This window comes from Actinia tenebrosa, unplaced genomic scaffold, assembly GCF_029948245.1.
Source record: "Actinia tenebrosa isolate PJP-AT-01 unplaced genomic scaffold, QUT_ActTen_1.0 PGA_scaffold2__45_contigs__length_23673736, whole genome shotgun sequence".
Taxonomy (NCBI): domain Eukaryota; kingdom Metazoa; phylum Cnidaria; class Anthozoa; order Actiniaria; family Actiniidae; genus Actinia; species Actinia tenebrosa.
Window position 1 is genome coordinate 22,777,049 of NW_028292579.1, and position 23,870 is coordinate 22,800,918.

The window sequence follows — 23,870 nt, forward strand, 5'->3', positions numbered from 1 at the left end:
TACAGTTCATTACAAGACAATCTGACAAGAGATGAATTTAAATACATGAACAGTTCCTCAACTGAGGCAATTTCTCAAATATATCGTGGGGTCCTCATTTCAGCATTTTTGTTCTTTTTTGTCCCCTGGGCGGTCCATGATGCCTTGCGATTCAAGATGCCCGCCGCATCGTCGAAGTAGTCCATTGGAATCTAGGTGCGCAGTGGATTGTTTGTCGCAGCAAAAATTTCAAGTATTTCGTACTATCTCTTGTCAAAATAATAATATTTCCCACCAATAAACTACTTCTAAAATACATTTGGTAATTGTTTTCACGGATGTGGTCTATTTTCTATATTTCAGAGTTAAACGCTGTTGTTTATCGAGCTGAAAACCTGGAACTAGGAAATATTGGACTACGAACAAAATGTTCACTGATTGGCTAATTCGCTAAGTCTGAGACATAAGTAAAATGACCTTAAAGGGTATTCATTTTGATAACCCAATAGGACCATAATAAACAGATTTACCTACCATGCTTTGTACAATGAGAATATTTATTTTTCTAATCCGCGCAGATCGAATCAATCCTATTGTATATGTGTACTTAAATACGGTGTCCTGTTTGCTTGTCTAGCGAACAATAAGTTCCTAAGACTTTGATCTCTTGCCGTATTACAACTACGAAGGAAGTGCTAAAGGATTCGACAGTTTTTAAGCTGGGGAAAATTTTTATGATAAGTGGATCAAAAGCCATCACTAAGAAATACTCTTAGGACAATTTTGCGGCTACATGTGTGCAAAAATACGCAAAAATCTCTTTTTTATTAAGTTTTTTTTACAAAGCGCTCATTCAGTTTCAGTTGATACCCTGCCAATCACTACTTTCGAAACAAAATTGAATTGAATTGAATTGAATTATATCCTCAACAAATAACAAATATCCCATCTTATTTGATTTAATTTTTATTCATTTTTATTTGATTTCAAAACTTTGTTTATCGTGAACTTCATACATTTTCGCTGAATATTAGGCTATCGAACTGAAATAGTTAATAGACATTACAACACAACAAAATAACACTCTTGTGCTTTGCGGGAATAGTTTTTCAGTCATTTTATCAACTGTGTTCTTAAGATATTTTTCCTTCTGTGTTCGCCTAAGAGAAGACATTATTAATTTTTTAGGCATATTATGCTATTTAAGCAGTCTTAGATCAGCCCAGAGGGTGTCTAAGGGTTTTATTACTGACTGATGTTTGTTTGGATCGATCAGCTTAATAAAAACAATGATAAAAAATAAACACTTGAAATAAGGTGATAATTTGAGCTCTTTTTCTGTCAATCCACGGATATATGTCCACCTTTTGACTCCAGTCTTTTTTGAGACGTTTCAGTTTAGCTCACGCCAAACCTCCCATCAATGACACAATAAAACAATGGATCAATCTCAGCATATTCTCATTCCAGCATTTAAGAAACACAGGCAAGAAAGACTAGGCAATACATACCATTGTAACTTTAGTTCATATAGTACAGAAAATAACTAAAAAATGATAGACGAATTATATAAGCATTACCATCGTTTCTCTGCATTTCACTTTGCCTCTTCGAACCTCCCTACCAACCTCACCAATCACAATTACACTATTTGATTTATTTACCATTTTAAAGAATATTCTTTGCTTAATTTTCAGGGACGGCGGAACAGTTTTTAAAGCGGAGGGAGGGAGGGGGGGGGGGTGGGGAGGCTGCAGTCCTTCCCTCCCCTCCCTATCCCACACACCAAAAAATTCAGTTGACAATGAAAATGTAATTCTCGCAAGCTGTCTCCGCCTTCCTTGATTTTATCTTATTGAAGAGTTTTTTGTTTGTCGTACACGGATCCTTAATCTCTCTAATCGTAATTTCAACAGAAGAAAACATAAGCAAACACCAAAGGAAACAAATAATGAACAAAATAAACAAAAAAAGATATATGTTTTTGAGAACTGTCAATCCAATAGTTTAAAATGTTTGACTAAATACTGTTATTGATTTCATACTGATTCAGCTCTCAGCTGACTTGTTATATTAAATCAATTTTGTTTTAAATTTGTTTTTATTTTTTTCAAAGTTAAAAAGAATTGCAGAGAATGAATGAATTGTTCAATTTCCTTTTTTCGTCTTGTTTTTTTCTTTTTTTTGAGGTACAAAAATGCGGTAATACCTTGTGCGGTAGTACACTAGATTTCAATTCAAACCTTTTTTTAACTTTAATTGGAAAATAAGCATAAAATTGTTCCAAGGAAATGAGATGCTGGATATACACTTAATTGAAACTACTGGATACTTTGATCAGCCAAGAGATTATTATTTTGTGGTTTTGATGAAGGCATGAACGTGACTAGAAATAGATGTGCCTCCACACTCAAATGAAGACAAAACTCTCGCCTTTAGCCATGCCAATCTTGAAATTTGACCGCTGACAGAACTAGAACTCTCTCTCTTTTACTTTTTGGTTTGTTTTTGATTTTTATTTATTTGTTTTTTTATTAGTAAAACCAAAAAAAATTCTGTAAAGCTAATAAAGAAATAAAGAAATAAAGAAATAAAGAAATAAAGAAATAAAGAAATAAAGAAATAAAGAAATAAAGAAAAGAAATAAAGAAATAAAGAGAAATACAAGAAATAAAGAAATAACAGAAATAAATAGAAAAAAGAAATAAAGAAATAAAGAAATAAAGAAATAAAGAAATAAAGAAATAAAGAAATAAAGAAATAAAGAAATAAAGAAATAAAGAAATAAAGAAATAAAGAAATAAAGAAATAAATAAATAAAGAAATAAAGAAATAAAGAAATAAAGAAATAAAGAAATAAAGAAATAAAGAAATAAAGAAATAAAGAAATAAAGAAAGAAAGAAATAAAGAGAAGAAAAATAAAGAAAATAAAGAAATAAAAGAAATAAAGGAGAAATAAAGATGAATAAAAGAAATAAAGAATAAGAAATAAAGAAATAAAGAAATAAAGAACAAATTCAAGAGAAAGAGCAAGAAATAAAGAAAGAAAGAAATAAAGAAAGAAATAAAGAAATAAAGAAATAAAGAAAGAAAGAAATAAAGAAATAAAGAAATAAATATATAAATAAATAAATATATAAATAAATATATAAATATATATATAAATATATAAATATATAAATAAATAAATAAATAAATAAATAAATAAATAAATAAATAAATAAATAAATAAATAAATAATAAATTAATCAGTTAAGATTGAAACATGATTTTTGTAATGTGCAACCGAAAGTGACGTAAACTTTGAATGAAACCCGTCGATAAATGACGAACACAGTTTTGTGTCCGACTCACGAAACACCTAGCAACACCAAGGATCTCACCTTGATGAAATAGTCATGGAAAAAAGTCGAGTTGTTTCGTCAAAGGATGTGAACTTTGTGGAAGTAGCTCTCCTACTGCGTCAGTACTTAAGAAAGTTCTATATTTCGTTTTATAGTTTGAATACTTATTTATTCATGTATTATTCCTTTTAGTATTTATTAAATTAGCACTCAAAATCTTTCCGATCGAAACCAGTTTAAAGGAGGGAAACAGACACCAGCCAATCACAGTCCATGAAAACAGCCGCATTTCCAATAAAGTGTATAGTGCGCGAGTCTTTCATCCCAAAAGAGAAAAATGACTGACAGAAGGATCTAGTCATATTCTTTATTTAGTTTTGCATTAATTTACTAACAACAAACAATCACTCGATTAGTTCAAACTGGGTGTGAAAAATTTCAGTTTCGAATTGTTTTTCACTTATCTCTTGAACTTTGATCAAAGTCTCCTCACCGTTCGTAATAAATCCGACATAATGACAAACACAGTCAGCGAATATTGAAACGAATTACATCTTGTTGTTCTATGGATCAATCGTGAAGTCATAGATTATTAGTTTTGTAGATTAAGACAAAAGACGATATAGTGAATAGAGATCAAAAGTCATACTTCCGCCCTCATATGTCACACTAACCATATTAGTCTATTCTCTCCGTTGATTGGTGGGTTCAATCCCCAGTGATCGCGCGCTAAATAATCATAAAACAGAGACTCGAAGAGACGTATTTGCAGTCCCAGTTCCGTTTACAAACGAAGCGGATGCCTTGGGGTTTGGAGAATATGAGCGATACAAACCAGAACACGACTCGCGGAATTTCCAACGAAGCATGTTATCTTCCTCTGAGCCACGGAATACCAATTATGATTATCAATTTCACGTTGGTCTTCGTTGGAACGTTTGGGAATTTTCTCATTATTTTTGCTGTCTTGAATACTCATAAACTTCGGTATAGAATCTCAAATTTTCTAATCCTGAGTCTAGCAGTCGCTGATTTAATCGTGACCATGTGCGCGCAGCCGTTACAAGCCACTTCGGTAACTTTCAAGACCTTTCGGCACTACTGCGTTCTTGAGATAGACTTTGCCTACGACATAGCAGGGAACTTCTCCGTCTTTTGCTCGCTCTTCCACCTGGCGGCTATCAGCATCGACAGAGCGCTGGTCGTGACGAAGCCACATCAACATCAAGCGCTCATGCGGAAGCACGGATTGAAAACCATGTTGTTTATTTGTTGGGGAATAGCTTTTGTGTTTGTCTGTATCCGTGTTCCTTTTCCATCGACTCTTTCACTGTCTATAGCCTTGATTATTATTAGCTACATCATCATTGTGTTGTCGTACGCCGTCATCCTCTATCAAATCTCGCGCGATAAGGTAAAAAGTAATGATCCGGCAGCTGCTATGTCCTCTACGTCTAAAGATGCAATAATGGAGAAAAGAATCGCTGGAACTATTGCGATTGTGATATTTTTCTTCTCCTTGTGCTGGTTTCCTCTGCTTGGTTTTTATGTCTCTGTTGGAAAAGGTGTTCTTAGAGAACTGGGTGGTGTGACGTATATGTGGATACGAACTGTAGTCCTCTCCAACTCATCTATGAACTTCATCGTCTACAGTTTCCGTATCGTACATTTTCGCGTCGCTTACCTTAGAACCATAAATAAAATCCTAAAAAGACCAAGAGAAATTTTTGGAGGCTCCAAGTTCGCAACCAGTGGCGCAGTATCACAGGAAAGTAAAGATAACTATATCAAAGAAATGCCGAGTAGGCTGGAAGTGAGCCGGGATTACAGCAATGCCACAAGTCACGCGCAAACCACAAGGATGACAAATCCAAGCTTAGAGAATGACAGAGAAGTAGATGGCGCTTGCGTGATGGAATTAGACTCAAGCGTATCCAATTCTGGTCGCATCTAAGCATTTATACTGAAGTTACAGAAAAATAGGAAAAAAATTCAGCTATGTTTGAATGTTCGAATAAAACATTTCCTCCGAGGAAAGACTCTTTAGTGGCGGAAGACAAGAAAGGTCGACCTGGGGCAAGTTATGCTGTATTTCAAAAAAATTGACGCTAAGAACTAAACCTTGTTCGTACTCATATTGAGAAGTGAGCGTTACTCAATAGATGCTCTCTTTCAAAACAATTTTGCTTGAATCACTTGCAAAGCTTTTTTATTGCACAAACACGTCGAAATTTTTGTAATAGTTTTTTTAAAAATTGCTCAATACTGTTTGTCTATCTATCTGTCTATCATGCTGTTTCGAAGATTTCGAATGACAAAGCCTTGTGCTCATATTTTACTTGGACAGTTTTGAAAAAGACGATAATACGAGATAAAATATGATAAGATAAATACGCAGAGAAATGTGCTAATGATAATGAAGGGAAAAAGATAATACTTTGAAGGATTTGCTTAATTTGCGAGATGAGAAGTTTGACAGCCTTCGAGACCAGATCAACAGAGTCAATCCAAGAAAATGCGAAAGTATTTAAATTGCTTTTATAGTAAATAAAACATCGTCAAAGCGCTAAAAACATGGTAAGAAAGGAAGTTATCAGTAGATCTTATTCGTGGTGTTACAATGTTTTCCCAATTCAGCGTGATCAAGCTCCAGAAAAGTCATTTTCTTTCGGTTTTTTACTCTTCGAAAAATGCATGAGTATCTCAAAGGCTCAAAGGATACGAAAGGAATAATGATGTTATCCCGACGAGTTTCAAAAGCATAGCTATTCATTCCCCTAGAGGTTTGCCACGTTAGATAGGGCAAATTACGGGAGCAAGTTTTTTATTAAAATATCCAATGTATAAATGATGATAATGAAACAAAATATATCATTGGCTCACTGGGCATGTAAAAGACTAGCACCTCCACTGAAGAAATATAAATACTTTGTAACTTAAGGGTCAAATCCGGCTCTAGTCATTTGTTGGAACTAATATACCCGTAAAACAAGGACTATTCTATTTACGGTATATTACAAATGTGGCCAAAACCAACCTGATACCTCTCAGAGTGCCCTGCTTTAAACCGGATTACTTCATATTTTTCTTTTCGATTCGCGATTTTCCCCCCTCTCTACTCATTTCTTACTTCTTTGTTTTTTATCGATTTCGCAAATTGAACAGGCCTCAACAAAGTCAGTTCTAATATATATTTTTATAAAACAAATAATTAGACGAAAAATCGATACATGATCAGAAGCCAGCTAAGGAACATAAAAAAAAAAAAAACAAAAAACAAAAAAAAAAACCCTCTACTGACATGTAAGAAGTTGTTAAAAGCCAGTTAGTAACATACAGGTAATTCTAGATTCAATAGTAAAAATAATTGGTTCACAAAGGAATTCTATATTAATTTCTATAAAAACAATTGACTTTAGTAATAAAAGCACAAATGTTTATTGGAACTTATCAACTTTCTCTGATTAGACATGTAATTAATGAGGAGTCATAAGAAATGTAGAATTTAAACTTACAATGCCTTATATTAGTCAAGGTAGTTCATACACTTTATAGTTGTAACAAGAAACGTACGTCGTGTGAGCGAGTTCAAAGTGTAATTAATCCGCAGCTGAACAATTATTAAAGTGCAAATGAACCCTTTGACAATACATTCAGTACTGGTTCTGCATAAAGTAAATAGTTGATTGGTAAAATATTTCTTGATTTAAGTGATGCGTCTCTAAGTTATGAAGGTTTATACTTCCAATATGTAAATGATGGTGACGTCAGGTAAGGTATTTGAGTGTTTTTGTTGTAACTAGTAATACTAAATGCTGGCCATTTTGAAAATAAAAATTTTAAATAGCTTTCATGTAAACCATGAGTGAAATAATGATGCTTTTTAAATACTGTATCTATGAACCAGTTCGATTTTGTATATTTAATTAAGCCTTAATAGACGTCACGCTCATTAGCATATTGAAAGTATAAACCTTCATAACTTAGAAACGCATTACTCGAATCAAGAAATATTTTACCATTCAACTATTTACTTCATGTAGAATCAGTACTGAAAGTATTGTCGAAGGGTTCATGTGCACTTTAACGTAGTTTCCTTTTAGATTGGAATATAAAGTATTCGAGCTGAAATGATGCGATTTTTTGTATCTTACTCCAGAAAACATGAGTACAAAATTTCCTTCTAGTCCCGGATCTCCCATTTCAGATCCATGACAGACCAACTAAAAAATATAGGTGATAGACCCCTTGCACTAATTCCCTTTCAGGGGGTCAAAACAATAAAGTTTTTTTCTCTTGAAATTTGAAAACATTTCTCACGTTGCGTTCTCAAATCTTCAAGGCATTGTGTTGTTTCTCTTACGTGACATGGCTTTTCAACAAACAATTACTACCCGGGGGTAATTTTAATCAAATGGCTCAGCTTGTAATTATTAAAATAATTACAAGCTGAACCATTTAATGATCTATGGTAATCCCCATAATAGGCCTTTCGCAACAACAGGTCACGTGACGTACCCCATTAGAAAGAGACGTTGTGTCAAAATGAACACCAGAAATCGAAAGAGCATCTCAATATTACTGGAGCAAGCAAAGATTTAGCTAATAATGTTGACTATGGGAAAAATGAATATAAAATTTTGAATATAAAGCATTGAATATAAAATCGAATATTTCATAAGGATTTGTATGGGAAAATGTGTTGGATGGCATAGCATGCCATAGCTTGCCATCCAGCACATTTCCCCATACAAATGATTATAAGATATTCGATTTTGTATTTAAAGCCGTTTCAATCTCCTTTGTTACATGTTATAAGCTGAAACTTTGCTTTCTTACATATATTGAGGTGCTCTTTCCATTTCTGGTGTTCATTGTGACACAACGTCTCCTTTTTATGGGGGTAGGGTCACGTGACCAGTCGTTGCAAAAGGCGTATTGATATCTCTTTCTCTCAGCATACCGAGGTATTCATCTATAAGGTTCCATCAGTGTGATCTAAACATTACTTCACTTCAAATAATGAAATTATTAAAATCTAATAAATTCTGGATATGATTATGATATTTGTTATACATGGTTAAAATCTATCTTAAAGTTACATAGTCTTCTCCAATACCAGGAGGGACCCTCCTGTCCAAAACTAATGACGGCTGCGAGGAGATTAAGAGGTTTATTGTTTTTATAAAACAACAAATTATCGGTATGCCTATGCGGAGACCAGAGGGGGTGGGAGGATTTTGGGGAAGATCACATTGTTCTTATTCACCTGGAGGGCGGATTGATCAGCTACACATTGACAAGTATTAACTTTTATAGCTTACAATTTCGCAACAAAAATCATCCGCCTTCCCCTACCTCCGAAAGGCGGTAAATGAATAATGACTCAGAAAACAGAATATGAATAAATGTGACATAACAGTATATTCTCTTGATTCTAGCTATTTTCCGCTGTTCATCAAGATATCAAATTATATGCACTGAATACTAAAGGTGGTGTTATGCTCCAACATACAAACGCAACTGACTCTGAGTAAGACTCTAACTGACTCTTAGTTCATATTGTAGCTTTAAATGCAGACGAAATCTATTAGTAACTAAGAGATTTAAGAAGGTATTCGAGGAACTCTGCTTAGTACTTGCCTGGTCTTGCCTTTGCAAGAAATATGTTATGATAATTGCTGCATAGCTAAATATAGGATAACATAGGATACCATGAGTTCGGCTTGATGTCAGTCATTTTCGACCTTTCACCAGTTTTATCTTTAACATTTGGTGGACCAAGGGGAGGGATAGAAAGAATCGATGAGGCCAGGAACCCATACTGCGCGCGCTCTACTCTGTTTGCTCATGTCTTCTTTTGATTAAAAAAGTAAGCAAACAGCATGAATACCAGAGATTCCTTGCTCTTAGTTTATTTTCTCTTGTTATTTTATAATGTACTCAGTTTTAGAGTGAGAGGAGTGGACTCATCTCCTATGCCTAATGTTGCTAATGGGACTTGGCCTCAAGGGTGCCTCCCACCTCTACGGCAGCTGATTATTCATTCTTTAAAAGCGGGAGGGCTGGAGGAATCCATATGGACTACCATAAAATCAACAATCCTTCTTTCGTCAAAAGAGTAAATATCGTGACCCTACACATCGTTTCGTGAACTTAGAATTGAATGAAAATACTGATGACGACCCCTTTTTGACTGCCTGAGAATAAAAACTTGATGTCCCTCCCCTTATTTCTTTCGCTCCTTCCTCCCTTCTAAAAATAAATGCTCTCTAGGATCTCGGGATCGAATACCATACTCAGACTCTCATGTGAGTATTTTGGACTCTCTCCTCTCCTGTTCTTTTCCGGGTTTTCCGGTTTTGAGATTTATTGAAGTCGTCAGTGAGTGCGGTATTTTAGTATGTGTCATACCTAATAGGTAATAGACCCGTTGCATGTGACATCAAAGCAGCTCGATGTGGTGGACACAACAAAAGAATTCCAATCTTATGTGACTGAGAATTGGAACCTATCATTTTGTCCCCCAGATCGAGCTGCATTCTAAAGTGCTGCATGTATAAATATATGTGATTATTCCTGATCCCCAGCAATGGCAATTGCATTTTATAAGTAAAGGTAAGTAGAGCTCTTGTCAGCTTGTATTCCATTAGTAAAGCTAATAGAAAAGAGCTTGAGCAAATTTACCACACTTAGCTGTCATTCAAAATGGCAGCAGATTGTCAGGTGACTTGTCAACATTTGCCCCAAAGGTTAAATCTAAAACTTTTTAATGAGAATTTACAATTAATGTCTCTAGAGCAAAGTTTACGATCGACATGGGGCATGACTTGACGTGTCGGTGCCTCTAATATGCAGTGTCTTATCCGAGCAACTTACCTCCTGAATGCTCAACGCGGTATGTGGACTTTCGCAAAGCCCGCCGTCTTCTGTACATCTCTTCTTCGTCGGTCGCTCGACGACAAATTCTCGCTTTACTCGAATATGAAAAAAAACTCCTCGGGAAACAATAGACGGGTCGACTTGGAGCGAGATTTATGCACAGGGGAAGGGAGGGGGAGGGGGGTGGAGTACTACAGTACTACCACCCCAACTTGGGCGATGATTGTCATTACAGTGTGAATCGAAAAACCTTGGGCTCTATTGTTAAGCGCATTTGATCATATTCAAATACGAATTTGCGCCATATAAGTATTAAATTATTATTATTATTAATATTATTAATATTCCGCCAATCAAAATTGACTTTCTAACAACAAGATAATGGGAAAATTTCAAAAACGCTTCTGATCGGTTAAGAAACGTTCTTTTATGGATTAAGTGAGACTAGCAACCCAGACTACTCAGTTTAATTTAGCTTCCAGTCATACAAAATCTAATCTATATATCTTTTCTGCTGCTACATTGCGTTTGCATTTAGTATTAAAAAAAAAAAAAAAACCTAAAATATTCTTAATACCAATAATGATAAACTTGCAAAACTCCAATGCTAGCCTACAAAGCAGGCGTTCCTGTGGGAACGGGCGACATTTGTTGGGCAAAAACCTTGGTTTTGGGCCAATTTTCTTACGATACTATAAATCGCGCAACTTTTTGGAGTTGACTGGGGGGCAAACAAGCGGTCAAAGCATGCCAAAATAAGTCCTCAAACTATTGTACTTTACTATTACTACGACATGAAACCAGAAAAAAGAGATCAAAACAATCTCCAAGATTGTACTAGCCATTAAAAACGTAGCTATAGCAACCTTTTATTCAAAAGGATCTGTGGGCGTCCTGTGTTTTAATTCCCATGAGGCATTGCCGTCGTAGTGTCGGAATGGCGTCCCTTGTCAACTGTCGTGTTTTCTCGTCGTCTTCACAAAGATAAACTCATTTGAGGTAAGAAAACTCTAATATATAAACTAAATTATACAGAAATGAAATCTTAATGTTTGAATGTACCTATTGTCGTTAAAAAATGTGCAAATTTACTTTTAATATAGTCATGTTTTGATGAATAAATGTTTACCACGTGTTTGACACAACAGCTGATAAGATCTACTACATGTTTTTGGTCGTTGATCGTAGAGTTTCTTAGACTTAAACTCTATATTTGCCTTCAAGAACATAAATCGTAATATCTAGTATAAAAACTGAGTCATAAAATGATGATATCTGTCATATTTTCCGACTTAGCCTTCAATAAAGCAAACTATCCGACGTGGTCGATCGATGAAATAAAAAAGTGTGATATCGATTCTTACCGATGTTTACCGATTTGGTTTCCTTTTCGCAGTAATGAGGCCTATTTATGAAATAAATCAATGTATCTTTAATAATAAATCAAATGCCCTTATATTAAAGTGATGCATAAACCAAGCTATAGTTGGATTGACGGTTTTCGCCGCCATTTTGACGAGTAGGCAAGGAATAACAAGGCCAGGCTACTAAGCCCCATACATTTCTTGCAAATTTCTCGAGCGTGACGCGACACCTCTTCAAAAAGTCTCTTTTTTACAGTTTCAAACTTTATGTATAGAAAAACCCTTCCAGGATCTGAAAGGTAAGACTATAACATAATTGTAGCGTGAATATCTAGCTTCAGAAGGCGTTATTTAGCTTTATTATTTAGCTTAATATTATATAATAGCCCAATGGAGCCCCTTCATATGTGTCTCAGTGTTATGGAGGCAGGGCAACTGACAAGTTCATAGTGAGAGATTGTGGATTTTTAGATCTAGTAGAGCGCAATGACCAAATTATGGCAGACCATGGCTTCAAAATTAAAGAGGAGCTTCTGATGAGAAATGCAACTTTGTGTATTCCTCCTAGCACAACTGCAGGCTTGCAAATGGTTTCAAGTGAAGTGAGAAATACATCACGTATTGCTAATGTAAGGATTTATGTAGAACAAGCCATTGGCCGATTGAAGCACTTCCATATCATGAAAAATGTGCTTCCTCTGAGCCACCTTTACCTATGTGATGACATAGTAAAGGTTGTGTGTGCACTGACTTGCTTACGTGGACCTTTGTGTGAGTGACTGCACTAATTGGAATACAATATTATAATTATATTTTTCGACAGAGAACAAACTAGTGGAAAACAAATACACTTTGTACAATAGTATTATATGATGTTATTGATACTCTATGGATTGAGTGTCATAACTCAGACTGACTACCATGCCTATATTAGTTTGTTTTGTTTATCAAACAGTTATCTACATTAGTCAAGTGATTACAACAAGATCTAGTCCCAAACAGTTTTATAGGACAGTGTGAAACTTGATTTGATTTTTTTGTTTTTCATTGAGATGAGAAACTCTGTTCAATATATACATGTATTTAGTTTGATTTAGGCATTTGTTCTCAATGTACAATAACAACTATTATTAAAAATCCAAGTTCTCTAACTTTGAAAATTTTAAATATTAAAAATAAATATGATTTATTTATACAACAGTTTGGACATCTTCAGTAATATATACTTATCAGTTATCCATCCAGCCATCATATCCTGTAAGCATGCACTGCAAATCCATTCTTCATCTGGTTCAATGTTCATGACCTGAATACATTTGAAGTGATACCAGGCTGAGCAGTGGTCACAGCAGACACTATTTTCAGGTGAGGATTCAGGTAGTTCCTCGCCCTCTACAATAAGTTTCTCACAGATTGGACAAAAGTAAATTGTCCTCAATCCTAGTAAAACTTTCAGCATGTATGATTTAAAGAATACATCAAGTTTTAGCAAAGCTCTCTGCCAAAAGTCAGGATCAAATTCAATTGCCTCAACATGCAACTCTTTGGGGGTCCAGACAAGGAAGTAGCACTTGTGGACACCAGTGACAGCCATTTGTCCAGTTACCTGATAATAGTACTTATGCTCTCTTTTCAATTGAATTTTATCATTTGAATACTCCAAAAAGTCGGTGTCACTCCAACTTTCCATAAGAGTGGATTCACATATACTATAAGGACTCTTGATCTCAAGCACAGCTTGACCACAACATGAACATGATATAAATCCATCTGGGCTTGCACCAATGTATGGTTTATCTTTAACAACATATAAGCCAGTTTTTGACAGTTTGCAATTTGTGTGGTTTGCAAGACCAACAGCATGAAGTTCTCGCATTGCTGTATCTTCATTGTCCTTGCCCCATCTAATAGCAGGAACATGGTCCAGATTCTCTGAACCATGAACAAGTTTGGACAATAAAGGAGTTGTTTTGGGCTTCACATCTCCTCTATTTCTTGTAAGTGCATCTACTTTAGTGCATACATCTTTCATGTTGGAAGCAGTTATCCTCCCCATTCTGTGTTCTTTCCACAGGTAAGAGGATGACTGTCCTTTTGTTTCTCTTTCAATTTGAGAAACATCCTCATCAGTCAATGATAAGCTCTCCATAAAGCCTGACATCTTGTCTTGGTCACTTATTTCTACTTGAATGCCATTACAATAATCCTTGACAAGATTGGACATGCACAAATTCCTCTTTGGTTGACTGTGGCGATCTGATTCCACACTTTTAAAAATCTGCGCATTTGGGGCTACATTTTTAAGGCCATCTACAAATCCTTTCTTCTTCTCTTCACTGATGTCTCGTTGGCCTTCCTTCCTTAGATCAAAATTCTTCCATGCTCTGCTTATGATTCCTTCAGAATCTCCAGGCTGGGGTTTTGAAGCCTTGTCTCTTCTCAAGTTCAAGTCCATGATTTTACAAGGCTCAACATCTTTGCAAGTTGACTGATTCCAACCGCATGGAACTGAGGTACATGCAGGATTGTTGTAGCCACACTGAACTGCATGGTTGACTTTGTATAGCAAAGCAATCATGTGGTTACATGTTGCACTTGTGCCTGCTATACAAGTACACCAGCCACACACAATAGCTCCATTACTTTTTACCGCAACCCAAGCTTCATGAGGATCTTGTCTTATCCTCTGAGATGGAGTGACTTTGCTCTTGAGGACACATATATCATCATTATTCTTCAAATAATACACAGTGTCAACAAAGTTGCTTTTCCAGTATGAGAAGGCCTTTTCATCTTTGTATTTTCCTATGTATGTGGCATTGAACTCTTAGTGTAATAGAATAAAAGAAAAGATTTTACCAAGGTCAACTGATGGCCATTTGTTCATGTCATCTAGCCATTGGATATCACTGGCGCTGGGATCCTTGATGGTGCATTTTGTTGGTCGACTCTGGTATTCGCTCTTTATGCTTTCAATCTGCTGCTCAACGGATAGCTTGATCGGTAGTTTAAACTCATAGGCTGAAAAAGCTCTAGCAACCAACTCTATCTTTTTACAGGTGACCGAAACACCTCTGATGTTTAGGTAATCCTTTAGCGATCCTAAAGGTAAATCTAAGAAGTCGTCATATGTGTAGTTCGTTTCCATCTAAAAAATATACAAATTTAAAATGTCAAATCACCAAAAAATATGGTTGCATCTTATAAATAACAATAATGTAGCTACCGGCGTAACCATGGCTAGGGTTTTATATGGATCTCTGACAATCTTTAATAGTTCTTAATTTGATCGTAAAACTATAACAAACATAAAAGAATACATGAATTACTTAAGGTTACAATCACAATTGTGTTATCTCTAATCAGGCATGATTTACAATGAACAATGGTATATACGGTGTGTCTAAATCATCCAAAAATGTACAATCGATAATAAATCATATATGTGTGTGATTACAAAGTAATTGTATAAGATTTTACTGACCTTGTCTAGCCATATACTTGCTCTTACAAATCGCTCCTCGTGGTCCGTTGACCGACAATTGAAATTTGAGATCAAAATAATGATGTACTTATTATATGCTTAATAACTATTTAAACATTCCACGACTGTTCATGGCAACAGTCACAAATAAGATAGAAAGATATTATAAATTAGCGGCTTTTTAGTCCATATAAGTATCAGTTATGATACGCCTTACACGAAGCCATCAAAAGAACACTCCTGGCATACGACCACGCGGTCGAAGCCCTGACAAACATCGGCTAATATTAAGCTAAATAACGCCTTCTGAAGCTGGATATTCACGCTACAATTATGTTATAGTCTTCCCTTTCAGATCCTGGAAGGGTTTTTCTATACATAAAGTTTGAAACTGTAAAAAAGAGACTTTTTGAAGAGGTGTCGCGTCACGCTCGAGAAATTTGCAAGAAATGTATGGGGCTTAGTAGCCTGGCCTTGTTATTCCTTGCCTACTCGTCAAAATGGCGGCGAAAACCGTCACTCCAACTATTATAATGCTATTTTCAGTTGAGCTGGCCGTTGTTGATTGGATCGAGTAAAGTTTGTAAAGTTGACTGTTACACGCCCCCAAATATTGTTTTGAGATGCATGAAGTTATGACTTGTCACGCTTCAAAAGCATGTTTTGCCGCCTAAGAGCATTCCATTTTGCACACTTCTGAATATGAAGTATCAAATAAAAGTGGAATATTTGTGCGACTACTTTGTGGAATGCGAAATTTATCCGCTATCTATGTTATGGAACCTGGAAAATATCCAGTTGTGATATTTCCTCCACATTTAACAATTTCGTTGATGATTTTCTGTCTCAAATCATTACTTAGAGCTTTTCCATGCTCGTAAGTTCTCCTGCTCTTGCTTAAAAGCATGATAACAAGGCAAGTTTGCATGTCAAGAAAAACAAGTTCACATGTCAAGTCTAACAAGTTCATGTGCCAAAAAAACACACTTGTCACCTATCAGTACACTGTTTAGCAGCATCTGATTTATTGACGTCAAACTTGCCTCGTTCAAGTAAAATTTGGCCAGTGGCCAGCTCAACTGAAAATAGCAGTAAAAACACGACAGCAATAATTACTTCCAAAAACTACATGTAGCTAGAACGGTATAAAGTCAACCAGTGAAATACACAAAGTGAATATGATGCCAAATTACAGCACCACTGAAGAACACATGGTTGACTTAGCAAACAGGCTACATGAAACACCTAGTTTGAGAGGGAACTAAATATTTTGAAAGGAACCAAATAAAACTATTATTCATTGGCAACTGCAGCTTTTTATTCTAAAATCAGTCACCAGTAGTGTTTCTCCTCCATTCAAATATTGAATATGCCAATTTAACAGTGGATTCTGGAAAAGATGAACGATTTTTCTGAATTGAAGACCCTCTTTTTTCAGCCAAAATGCCTCATATTCCTCAAGGTAAATGACCAATGCCATTGGGTTTTGGTTTCACAGTTTCTTTGATTTTTCATAAAAGTCATCCATTGAACAAAAGATCCAGCATCCTGTTCTTGAACATGATGGTCGGTCTTGTTTGTTTGAGATTTTGTTTGCTCCACCTGCTCTTCCTCTTTATTGAGAAAACTCCTTCCAATTTTTGCTTCTGTCCTTGGTAATTGTCTTTACTGACTTGTCTACCATTGCATGACCATTTTCATCTTTTTAAAAGCAAAGTTTGAAGGATGGTCTATGAAGTCAATTAGAAACCAAAACAGGTGTCTCCACCACTTTCTTGACTTCAGTCCAACAGCGTAATAGCTGTGCAATTGATCACTTCGATCAACGCCACCCATGTTAGCATTGTAGGCCTTCACTACTGGAGTGCTTGGCACATTTATGATTGTTTCATCTCGTTGTTTACGCCGCACAGTGTCCATCTCCAACAGAATTTGACTGGCTGAATAAAGATTCGCCTTGCTTTAGGCGCTTAACGTTGGGTTGTTTTTTCCCCAATTCCTTCGGATAACCCGAACTGTTCGCTTTTATTGTTCCACATAAATAGGTATTGTCTTTCAACAAATCTTCTGCTAGCTTAATAGATGTGAAATAGTTATCACAGAAGACATGATGGTGTTTTCCTGTAATGGTTCAGGTTAAATCGTTTTCAACATGATAGCCAAGACCATGTTCAACTCTGCCATCTTTCTTTCCCGTATGAACTTGGAAGTCAAACATGTAGCCGTTTGAGGAATCGGCGGCCTCCCAGACTTTAATTCCTCTCTTGATCGGTTTGTTAGGTATGTATTACCAGGGCTCGAAATAGAAAAAATATTTAGCCTGCCACATAATTTTTTTTTGGCAGGTTATAGCAAATTTTGACTTGCCAAAACTTTTTTTGACCTGCCAAGCAATGAAAAGTAAGCAACTGAAGTTAAAAAGTGTTATAATTTCAACTTTTCAAAACATACAGTTATCAGTTTGACAATTTGAACAAAATAAACATATATCCATGTCTTCTTGGTAACTTTTCTCTATATTTACATAAAGGCAAGCTATCTCTGTAAAATCCCATCAAAAGGGTAGATTCAGTGGTTAACTATTTGAAAAACTTTGAAGAAAAGTTTTACTCAAACAAGACAACAGTTCATGCATCATCCTCTTCTATCAATAATAGTTTTTTGGCAGTTTCAATAACATCTGATTGAGGTAGGGTTCTCTTTGATCCAGAAGCTGTTGGTTGTTTTCTTGGTCCACTTGGTTGTACAGAAGGTCTTCTTTGAGTGGCACACTTATTACACCATCTTAAGAGTGCTGCTTTTGGATCATATTGTTCTATTGCACTTCCCTCCTCAAAGATTCTAAGCAGATTTTCAACTCTCTTTTCTCCTAAACAATTTCTCCAGTCAGTGTGCACACGATTCATTGCTGAGAACAATCGCTCAAGAGTGGCATTGCTGATGGGAACAACTAACAGAATCTCAACAAGATGTAGAATATTGCTGAGTGAGTCTTTCTTTGAGGAAGTGAAACGTTTTGCCCATGTATCAGTATACTTTGCATCTTTCAGCCCTGTTGTTGCCACTAATTCCTTTACATCATCCCACTCACTTTCAATCCTCGTTACATCACATCCATTTGCAGTCAGGATTTCTTGAAACCTTTTAACAAGCAGCCTCAACTCCTCTAACCCATATGTTGAAGAATTGTTTGCTTCTGCTTGTGGATAAAGTTCAGTATCGAGTACTTTAACAAGTGCATTGAACACACTGTCGGACTTGTCAAATCTTTCATTGAAGCAGTCAAGGATACTACAGAGGATATCATTGTTGGCATTTTGAAGACTTGTCTTGGCCTGGTCAGCATACGTCAGTTTGACTTCCTGATACACATAGTCAGAAGTGTCAATCTGCTCAATAAATCTCTTGACACGACCAGTGGAAAAAATAAGTTCACTTGATGCATTTAGCTTTTCCATGATCCTGAAAATGGAGACTGAGCTCAGCTGCTGGTGTTAACACCTCTAAAAAATATTCCACATACAATGGAAACTTGGCATTCCTGTATTTATCATACATTCCCTTGAACTTTGCCCTGTCTGTGCTTTTGTATGTGGTATCTTCACTCATATGGCTGAAGTGAGTAATGAGAAGGCCATAGTTCTTACTTATCCAGCTTAATGCCCGTATTTTATGTTCCAGCCACCTAGTACCCTGGGCTTTGACTGGTGGAGATACTGACATTTCCAAAGCTTCTCCTAACCCTTTGAGCTGTCTCATCTTCTTTGGGCTGTTTTTGTATAAGTAGTACACTTTAACAATCATATCATTAATGTCAGAAAACACTGTTGTTGGCTTCAGAGCATCCGCTATGCCCAGCTCAAGTTTATGACTCACACAGTGAACTGGGACTAGCCAATCAATGCCCTCATTTTTCATAAGAGTGGCAAGTCCTCCCCTTAATCCAAAGTTGACTGATGCTCCATCAGCCCCAAGTCCCACAATGTGTTCCTTTAGTGAAGGTATACCATGATCTTTTAGTGCATTTCTTATTGTTTCAAGCAATCCTTCAGATGTAGCATGGTCAACCTTTTTAAGTGAAAAAAATCTGATCTTTGGTTTTCCTTGCACAGGATCCAGATATAGAATGTAAATCAGTTCTTTCTCTGTGTTACTTGAATCTGTGCTGCCATCAACCAAAATTGAAATGTGGTGGACTTTCTTTTGCAGCAACTACAAACAGGACATCAATGCATATTATTGTCAAAATCATTCATTTACAAGCCATATATTATTTACAAAAATATTAAATACTAAGAACTAAATAAAAAATAGATATAAATATATATAAACTTTGTAGTTATAAGCACAAAATCTAGAAATTTACTTGGCAAAGAAGTAGAACAGGAAAAAATAAATTGCCATATAGTTTTAACTGATGAATGTCTTGAAATTTGCCCTTAAAAGTGGTTTTTTTTTTCTAAATATTTTCTTTACTATTTCATTAATTTCCTTTAATAAAGGAACATTAACATCTAATTAAGGATATCGACAAATAAACAATCAACTAAACAACAGAGAGGCATGCTTTAAAAGTATAACTAACCTGATTTAACTCTTCTTCATACACTTCTGCAATGGAGTCAATAGATTCTGCACATGCATGATCGTTCAGGTAGGTAACTCCCAAATCAACTCCATGTTTTTTCTCCAATTTAGCAATTTGAACATACTTTGTAAATGGAAGTTCTTCTTTTGCAACAACATATGCAATTTCTAACAACTTAGAAATTCTTTCCTTCTCTGTTTCGTTCAGCTTGTAAATTGCTCTGCAGATTGTTGTTGCAGCATATGAAGGGAGCGGACCAGCTGTCATCCTAAACTCTTCCTCTTGCTCTAGTTTCCTAGCCAATTTGTGTGAGTCACTGTTGAGATGGGTTGTTACAGTGTCTTTCTTAGTATTAGATGTACCAGAGCACCATGCACTGTTGTAGTTCCGTTGCGCTTTTATTTTTGACTCGTATTTCAAACAGATCTTACATCGAACCTTTGTCACAAACGTACTTCCATTTCGAGTCTCAGATTCTAAAATCTCAAGCCAATCATTGTATCCCCACGAGAGAAGTGTAGACTTCTTTGTACTTCTTACGCATTTTTTGTTACTCGACGCCATTTTGTTCTGAGAAATGTAGCTGCTATGTAGTTTTATTGCAGGCTCAAACACAGGAGGCCCAAGTATTGAAAAAACACAAGACACACAAGTTATAATAGAATGCTTTAATAGTCTAATAACTCAAATTCACAGAACAAAAACAAACGTGTAACACACATACACAAAACATTTTAAATTTTCATGCACAAGATTCAGTGTTATTGATACTTAACAAACATTCAACTTTACTCAACAATTGCCTCCTACTGTTTCAGGGTATTTCACCATTTCATCAAAATATAAACGAGAATGTACTTTCTATATATTACTCAAGAACCATGCCTTGTTCATACATTTATTCATTGTCACTAAGTATCAAAGTATCGCTGCTAGCATCAGTCGCATTACTCTCCGTGTCAGATAAATCGGATTCTTCATTGGCATGAAACTTCAACACAACAGTTGCCTTGTTGTATCAAGGGAGCACGTTAAAATTTTGATTGTGTTGGTTTATCTTCGATTTTATCGCACGTATTCTAAGATATGACAGGCATTCCTTGTAGTGCTTGTTTACGTGCGCGCGCTACACTTTATGGCAGGCGTTCCTTGCTTCAGTCGGGCTAGCGAATTAACTCTGAAAACCGACGAATTTCTTGCGAGGAACGGAGCGACGTGTAAAAAGGGAGGGGAGTGAAACTGTAAACCACGTTACCCTTTTCAGCCAATCAAACAATCCAAAATGAAAATATTTTTCGCTCTATGCTGGTAGCAGTATCTATAGAAACGGATTACGTGACAAATTCAAAAAAATGACGTGTAACGTCAAACAGATGAAAACAAACAAATTGGCTTCCTTGAGCGAAGAGCAAAACAAAGTTTTTAATCTCGTAGAAAAAGGTTTTAGTGTGTTCATTAGTGGAATAGCTGGAAGCGGAAAATCATTTTTAATTAGATATATTTAAAAGGAGTTGACAAAGGGAGCAAGCATTGTTTTTATCACCTCATCAACGGGCATTGCGCCTCAAAATATATGAGGATCGACAATACATTCATCAGTTCGCCGGCGTGATAGGAAAAAAATCGGCTCACGAACTGGTGAACATAATCAAGAATAATCCTACTGCTGAAAAGTTTGCCTGATCACATGGCTTTAGCCCTTTTTCGTTACACTCGGTCTTGTAAACTTAATATGCCTCCGTAGTTTTGATCGGCTTCCCCATTAGATATGGAAAATAAACTAGTGATTATTCTGTAAAAAAATTCAAAATTCAAATTAACGATTTCAAAAACATTCAAACGAGTGACTCGACAGTTCATCTTGAACATAAACTCATACGCTCATGTTACGTAAATTCATAAATTCACCTGACTTCTAGTTTCGAAAAAGTACTTACGTTCTAACTTGATCGTGTAATCCAGCCATCAATGTGCATAGCAACCGCCTGTGTGCATAGCAATCTGCTACGAGCATAGGACGATAAAATTTCCACCGTTTCACTCCCCTCCTATTACACTCGTCATTCCCTTCCTTACACGATCGTCACGATCGTAGGCCATTCGGATCGGCCGAAACCAAAACACTACGAGGAACGCCTGTCACATGATGGATTGCGCGCGCTAGATAGATCAACCAAGAACAATACCTTTCCTTACACAAACAAAATTTTAATGTGCTCCCTTGGTTGTATACTTGCTTTATTGATGTTATCTCCTTTAGTTCTTCTGCTCCTTCTTTGATAAACATCCCAGCTTCTTCAAAAAGGACACTGCTGAGCTTCTCTAGGTTGTCCAGAAAAGATAGAATCCTGCTGTGGGTTCCGAAAACTCCATCTACTCGAATTGGACTTGCTGAATGTTTTTCATGAACAAAATGTTCAACAACTTTTTCAACTACTTTGATTTTCAATTGTAGAGTTCCTTCTTCTTCTTCCGTGCTGGTAGATGGCTTTCTTGTAAATGATATGCCATACTCTTCAAAATGTTGACATAAGAACGTCATTCCTACGAATACTTCTACGTACTCCGGCATTTTCTTACCCACGAGTACTTCAGGCACCCAAATGCATGATGGGTAAATTACATGAGAAAACCGCTGTCCACATTCAATCAAACATCGATGAAAATTGCAATTCCACGAAGAAATAACTATTTCTAAATCAATAATACTTCCAATTTTATATTTATTTATTTTCTTTTTGATTATGAAATCGTCGCGGAATTCATTGCACAAAAACAGTAGATATTTTTGGCCTGCCATTTTCTTTTGCTTCTGGTAGTCCATAAATTTTTTTGGCCTGCCAAGTACTAAACTTGGACCGTCATTTGGCAAGTGGAAGGCCGCTATTTCGAGCCCTGTATTACTTCATCAGAAACCTTCCTATATATTTGGTCATGGCTTCGTCTACACTAACGTTCCTTGTTAGTAGGTATTCTTCGCAGCACTGCTGTAACACACGATCAAGAACGGTTCAATTTTCGTAAAGTCTGTCATGTCGCGGATCTTCTCGTGAAAGGGCTTTGGAGTTGTTATTGAGATGTAGATTTTGGCTCAGTTTGTCAAAACGGTTTCGTGGCATGATTTTTTGGATTTCTGGGACACCAAGGAATGGTTTTCTTTGGACCAATATGGCCGCGAAGAAGGCAGCTATTTTATTCCAAACATGACATAAAGGCCGAGGAAAGCTTTGATCTTTTTGGCTGTTGTAACACGCCACTTAGGATTGGGCTTCACAGCAATGCATTGTTCAGCATACAGGTTAGTTTCTTTGACAATAAGTTTGATTAAATCCTCTGGAAACAATGAAAAAAGTCCGGTACGGTTCCATCTTCTGCGAGACAGGGCCAGAGCAAGATACAAATGGAACGACATTCACAGCTTCACTGCAATCTCCCCAAGTGTTTTCATCTTCCTGTGGCTCGTTTTCTTCGTCATCTGAGACAGAAAAAAACAGATAAATCTTCTGTGTTCACTGTTGAAACAGAAATATGTGATTCAGAGGAGTTTGAAGCAGAATCTGAGTCGTTTAAGGCTTGAATATCATTGTTCGTAAATCCCAAGAAATCTTCCGAGTCACTATCGCTCTCCATTTCCAAACGTGTTTCTTCAACTATGATTTTCACTGAAAACTTGTGCGACAACCTATGCCATATTTGGTATAAAAATAAATGTAAACTCTTCTATTATTGGTTAGATTACAATAGAGCATCAAACAAAGATATAACATGTCTTTTGATTGGCTAGAAGAGGTCACGGTAAATAAAAAGATATTTATGAATATTATTGAACATTCATTATCACTAAAAGCAGCCATGGTTTTAGTTTGTCTAAAACGTTTTGCAATTCACAGGAATTTTGATCTAAAAATCTTCATTAAAATCTTCAAGAACGTGGATGATTTTGGGATTATGTCCGCAACAGTATTCTTTTTTGTATTCCAAGGAGAAAAATGGAGGTAGCTGGGAGTTTTCATAAAAAAAGTAGAAAGGACCCCTTAAGCTTTATCGTAACAAAGTTTGGTCAACCCATCATGTTTCAGTTAAAAGTTATAACCAGTTTTTTGTTTCTTAGGGTAATGTCTGCAGCGATGGAATTGACCAGATAATAAATAATATTGTAAAGAATAAATGATAAATGATACACTAGATAAAAGCACAAAATATGAAATAGAAAAATAAATGGAAAACT

General features: G+C 36.0%; 2 protein-coding genes, 1 long non-coding RNA gene and 1 pseudogene across 5 annotated transcripts in view; 2 read left to right on the forward strand and 2 right to left on the reverse strand.

The window, feature by feature from the left end:
* LOC116300396 (uncharacterized) overlaps positions 1–23,870 on the forward strand; it is a 77,795-nt gene that overhangs the window by 33,011 nt on the left and 20,914 nt on the right. The window contains exon 1 of one of the 3 annotated variants that reach the window (XR_004197590.2): positions 11,140–11,205. The exons of the other annotated variants lie outside the window; for them this stretch is intronic. This is a non-coding gene — a long non-coding RNA (uncharacterized LOC116300396). Of the gene's footprint in view, positions 1–11,139; positions 11,206–23,870 lie in introns of those variants that run through there. 3 annotated transcript variants of the gene reach the window in all.
* Positions 3,216–6,972, forward strand: LOC116300395 (galanin receptor 2a-like). Its single transcript, XM_031709269.2, has one exon. The coding sequence runs from the start codon at positions 4,124–4,126 to the stop codon at positions 5,276–5,278; it is 1,155 nt and encodes a 384-aa protein (XP_031565129.1). The 5' UTR covers positions 3,216–4,123; the 3' UTR covers positions 5,279–6,972.
* LOC148909626 (uncharacterized) lies at positions 12,757–14,718 on the reverse strand (annotated as a pseudogene).
* On the reverse strand, positions 17,682–20,206 carry LOC116300392 (zinc finger protein 862-like). The gene is made up of 3 exons (XM_031709265.2): positions 19,640–20,206; positions 18,578–19,266; positions 17,682–18,516 (listed from the first exon to the last, which is right to left on the reverse strand). The coding sequence occupies exons 1-3, from the start codon at positions 20,204–20,206 to the stop codon at positions 17,682–17,684; spliced, it is 2,091 nt and encodes a 696-aa protein (XP_031565125.2).

What these genes read in the sequence shown, in the direction of transcription:
- LOC116300395 (XM_031709269.2), top strand. Translation starts at nt 4,124, where the DNA reads ATGCCTTGGGGTTTGGAGAATATGAGCGATACAAACCAGAACACGACT.
- LOC116300392 (XM_031709265.2), bottom strand. Translation starts at nt 20,206, where the DNA reads ATGGCGTCGAGTAACAAAAAATGCGTAAGAAGTACAAAGAAGTCTACA. An exon ending in ATGAAGAAGAGTTAAATCAG is followed by an intron (nt 19,267 to 19,639) that starts GTTAGTTATACT and finishes TCCTGTTTGTAG; the next exon opens with TTGCTGCAAAAGAAAGTCCA. An exon ending in AGGAATGCCAAGTTTCCATT is followed by an intron (nt 18,517 to 18,577) that starts GTATGTGGAATA and finishes CTCCATTTTCAG; the next exon opens with GATCATGGAAAAGCTAAATG.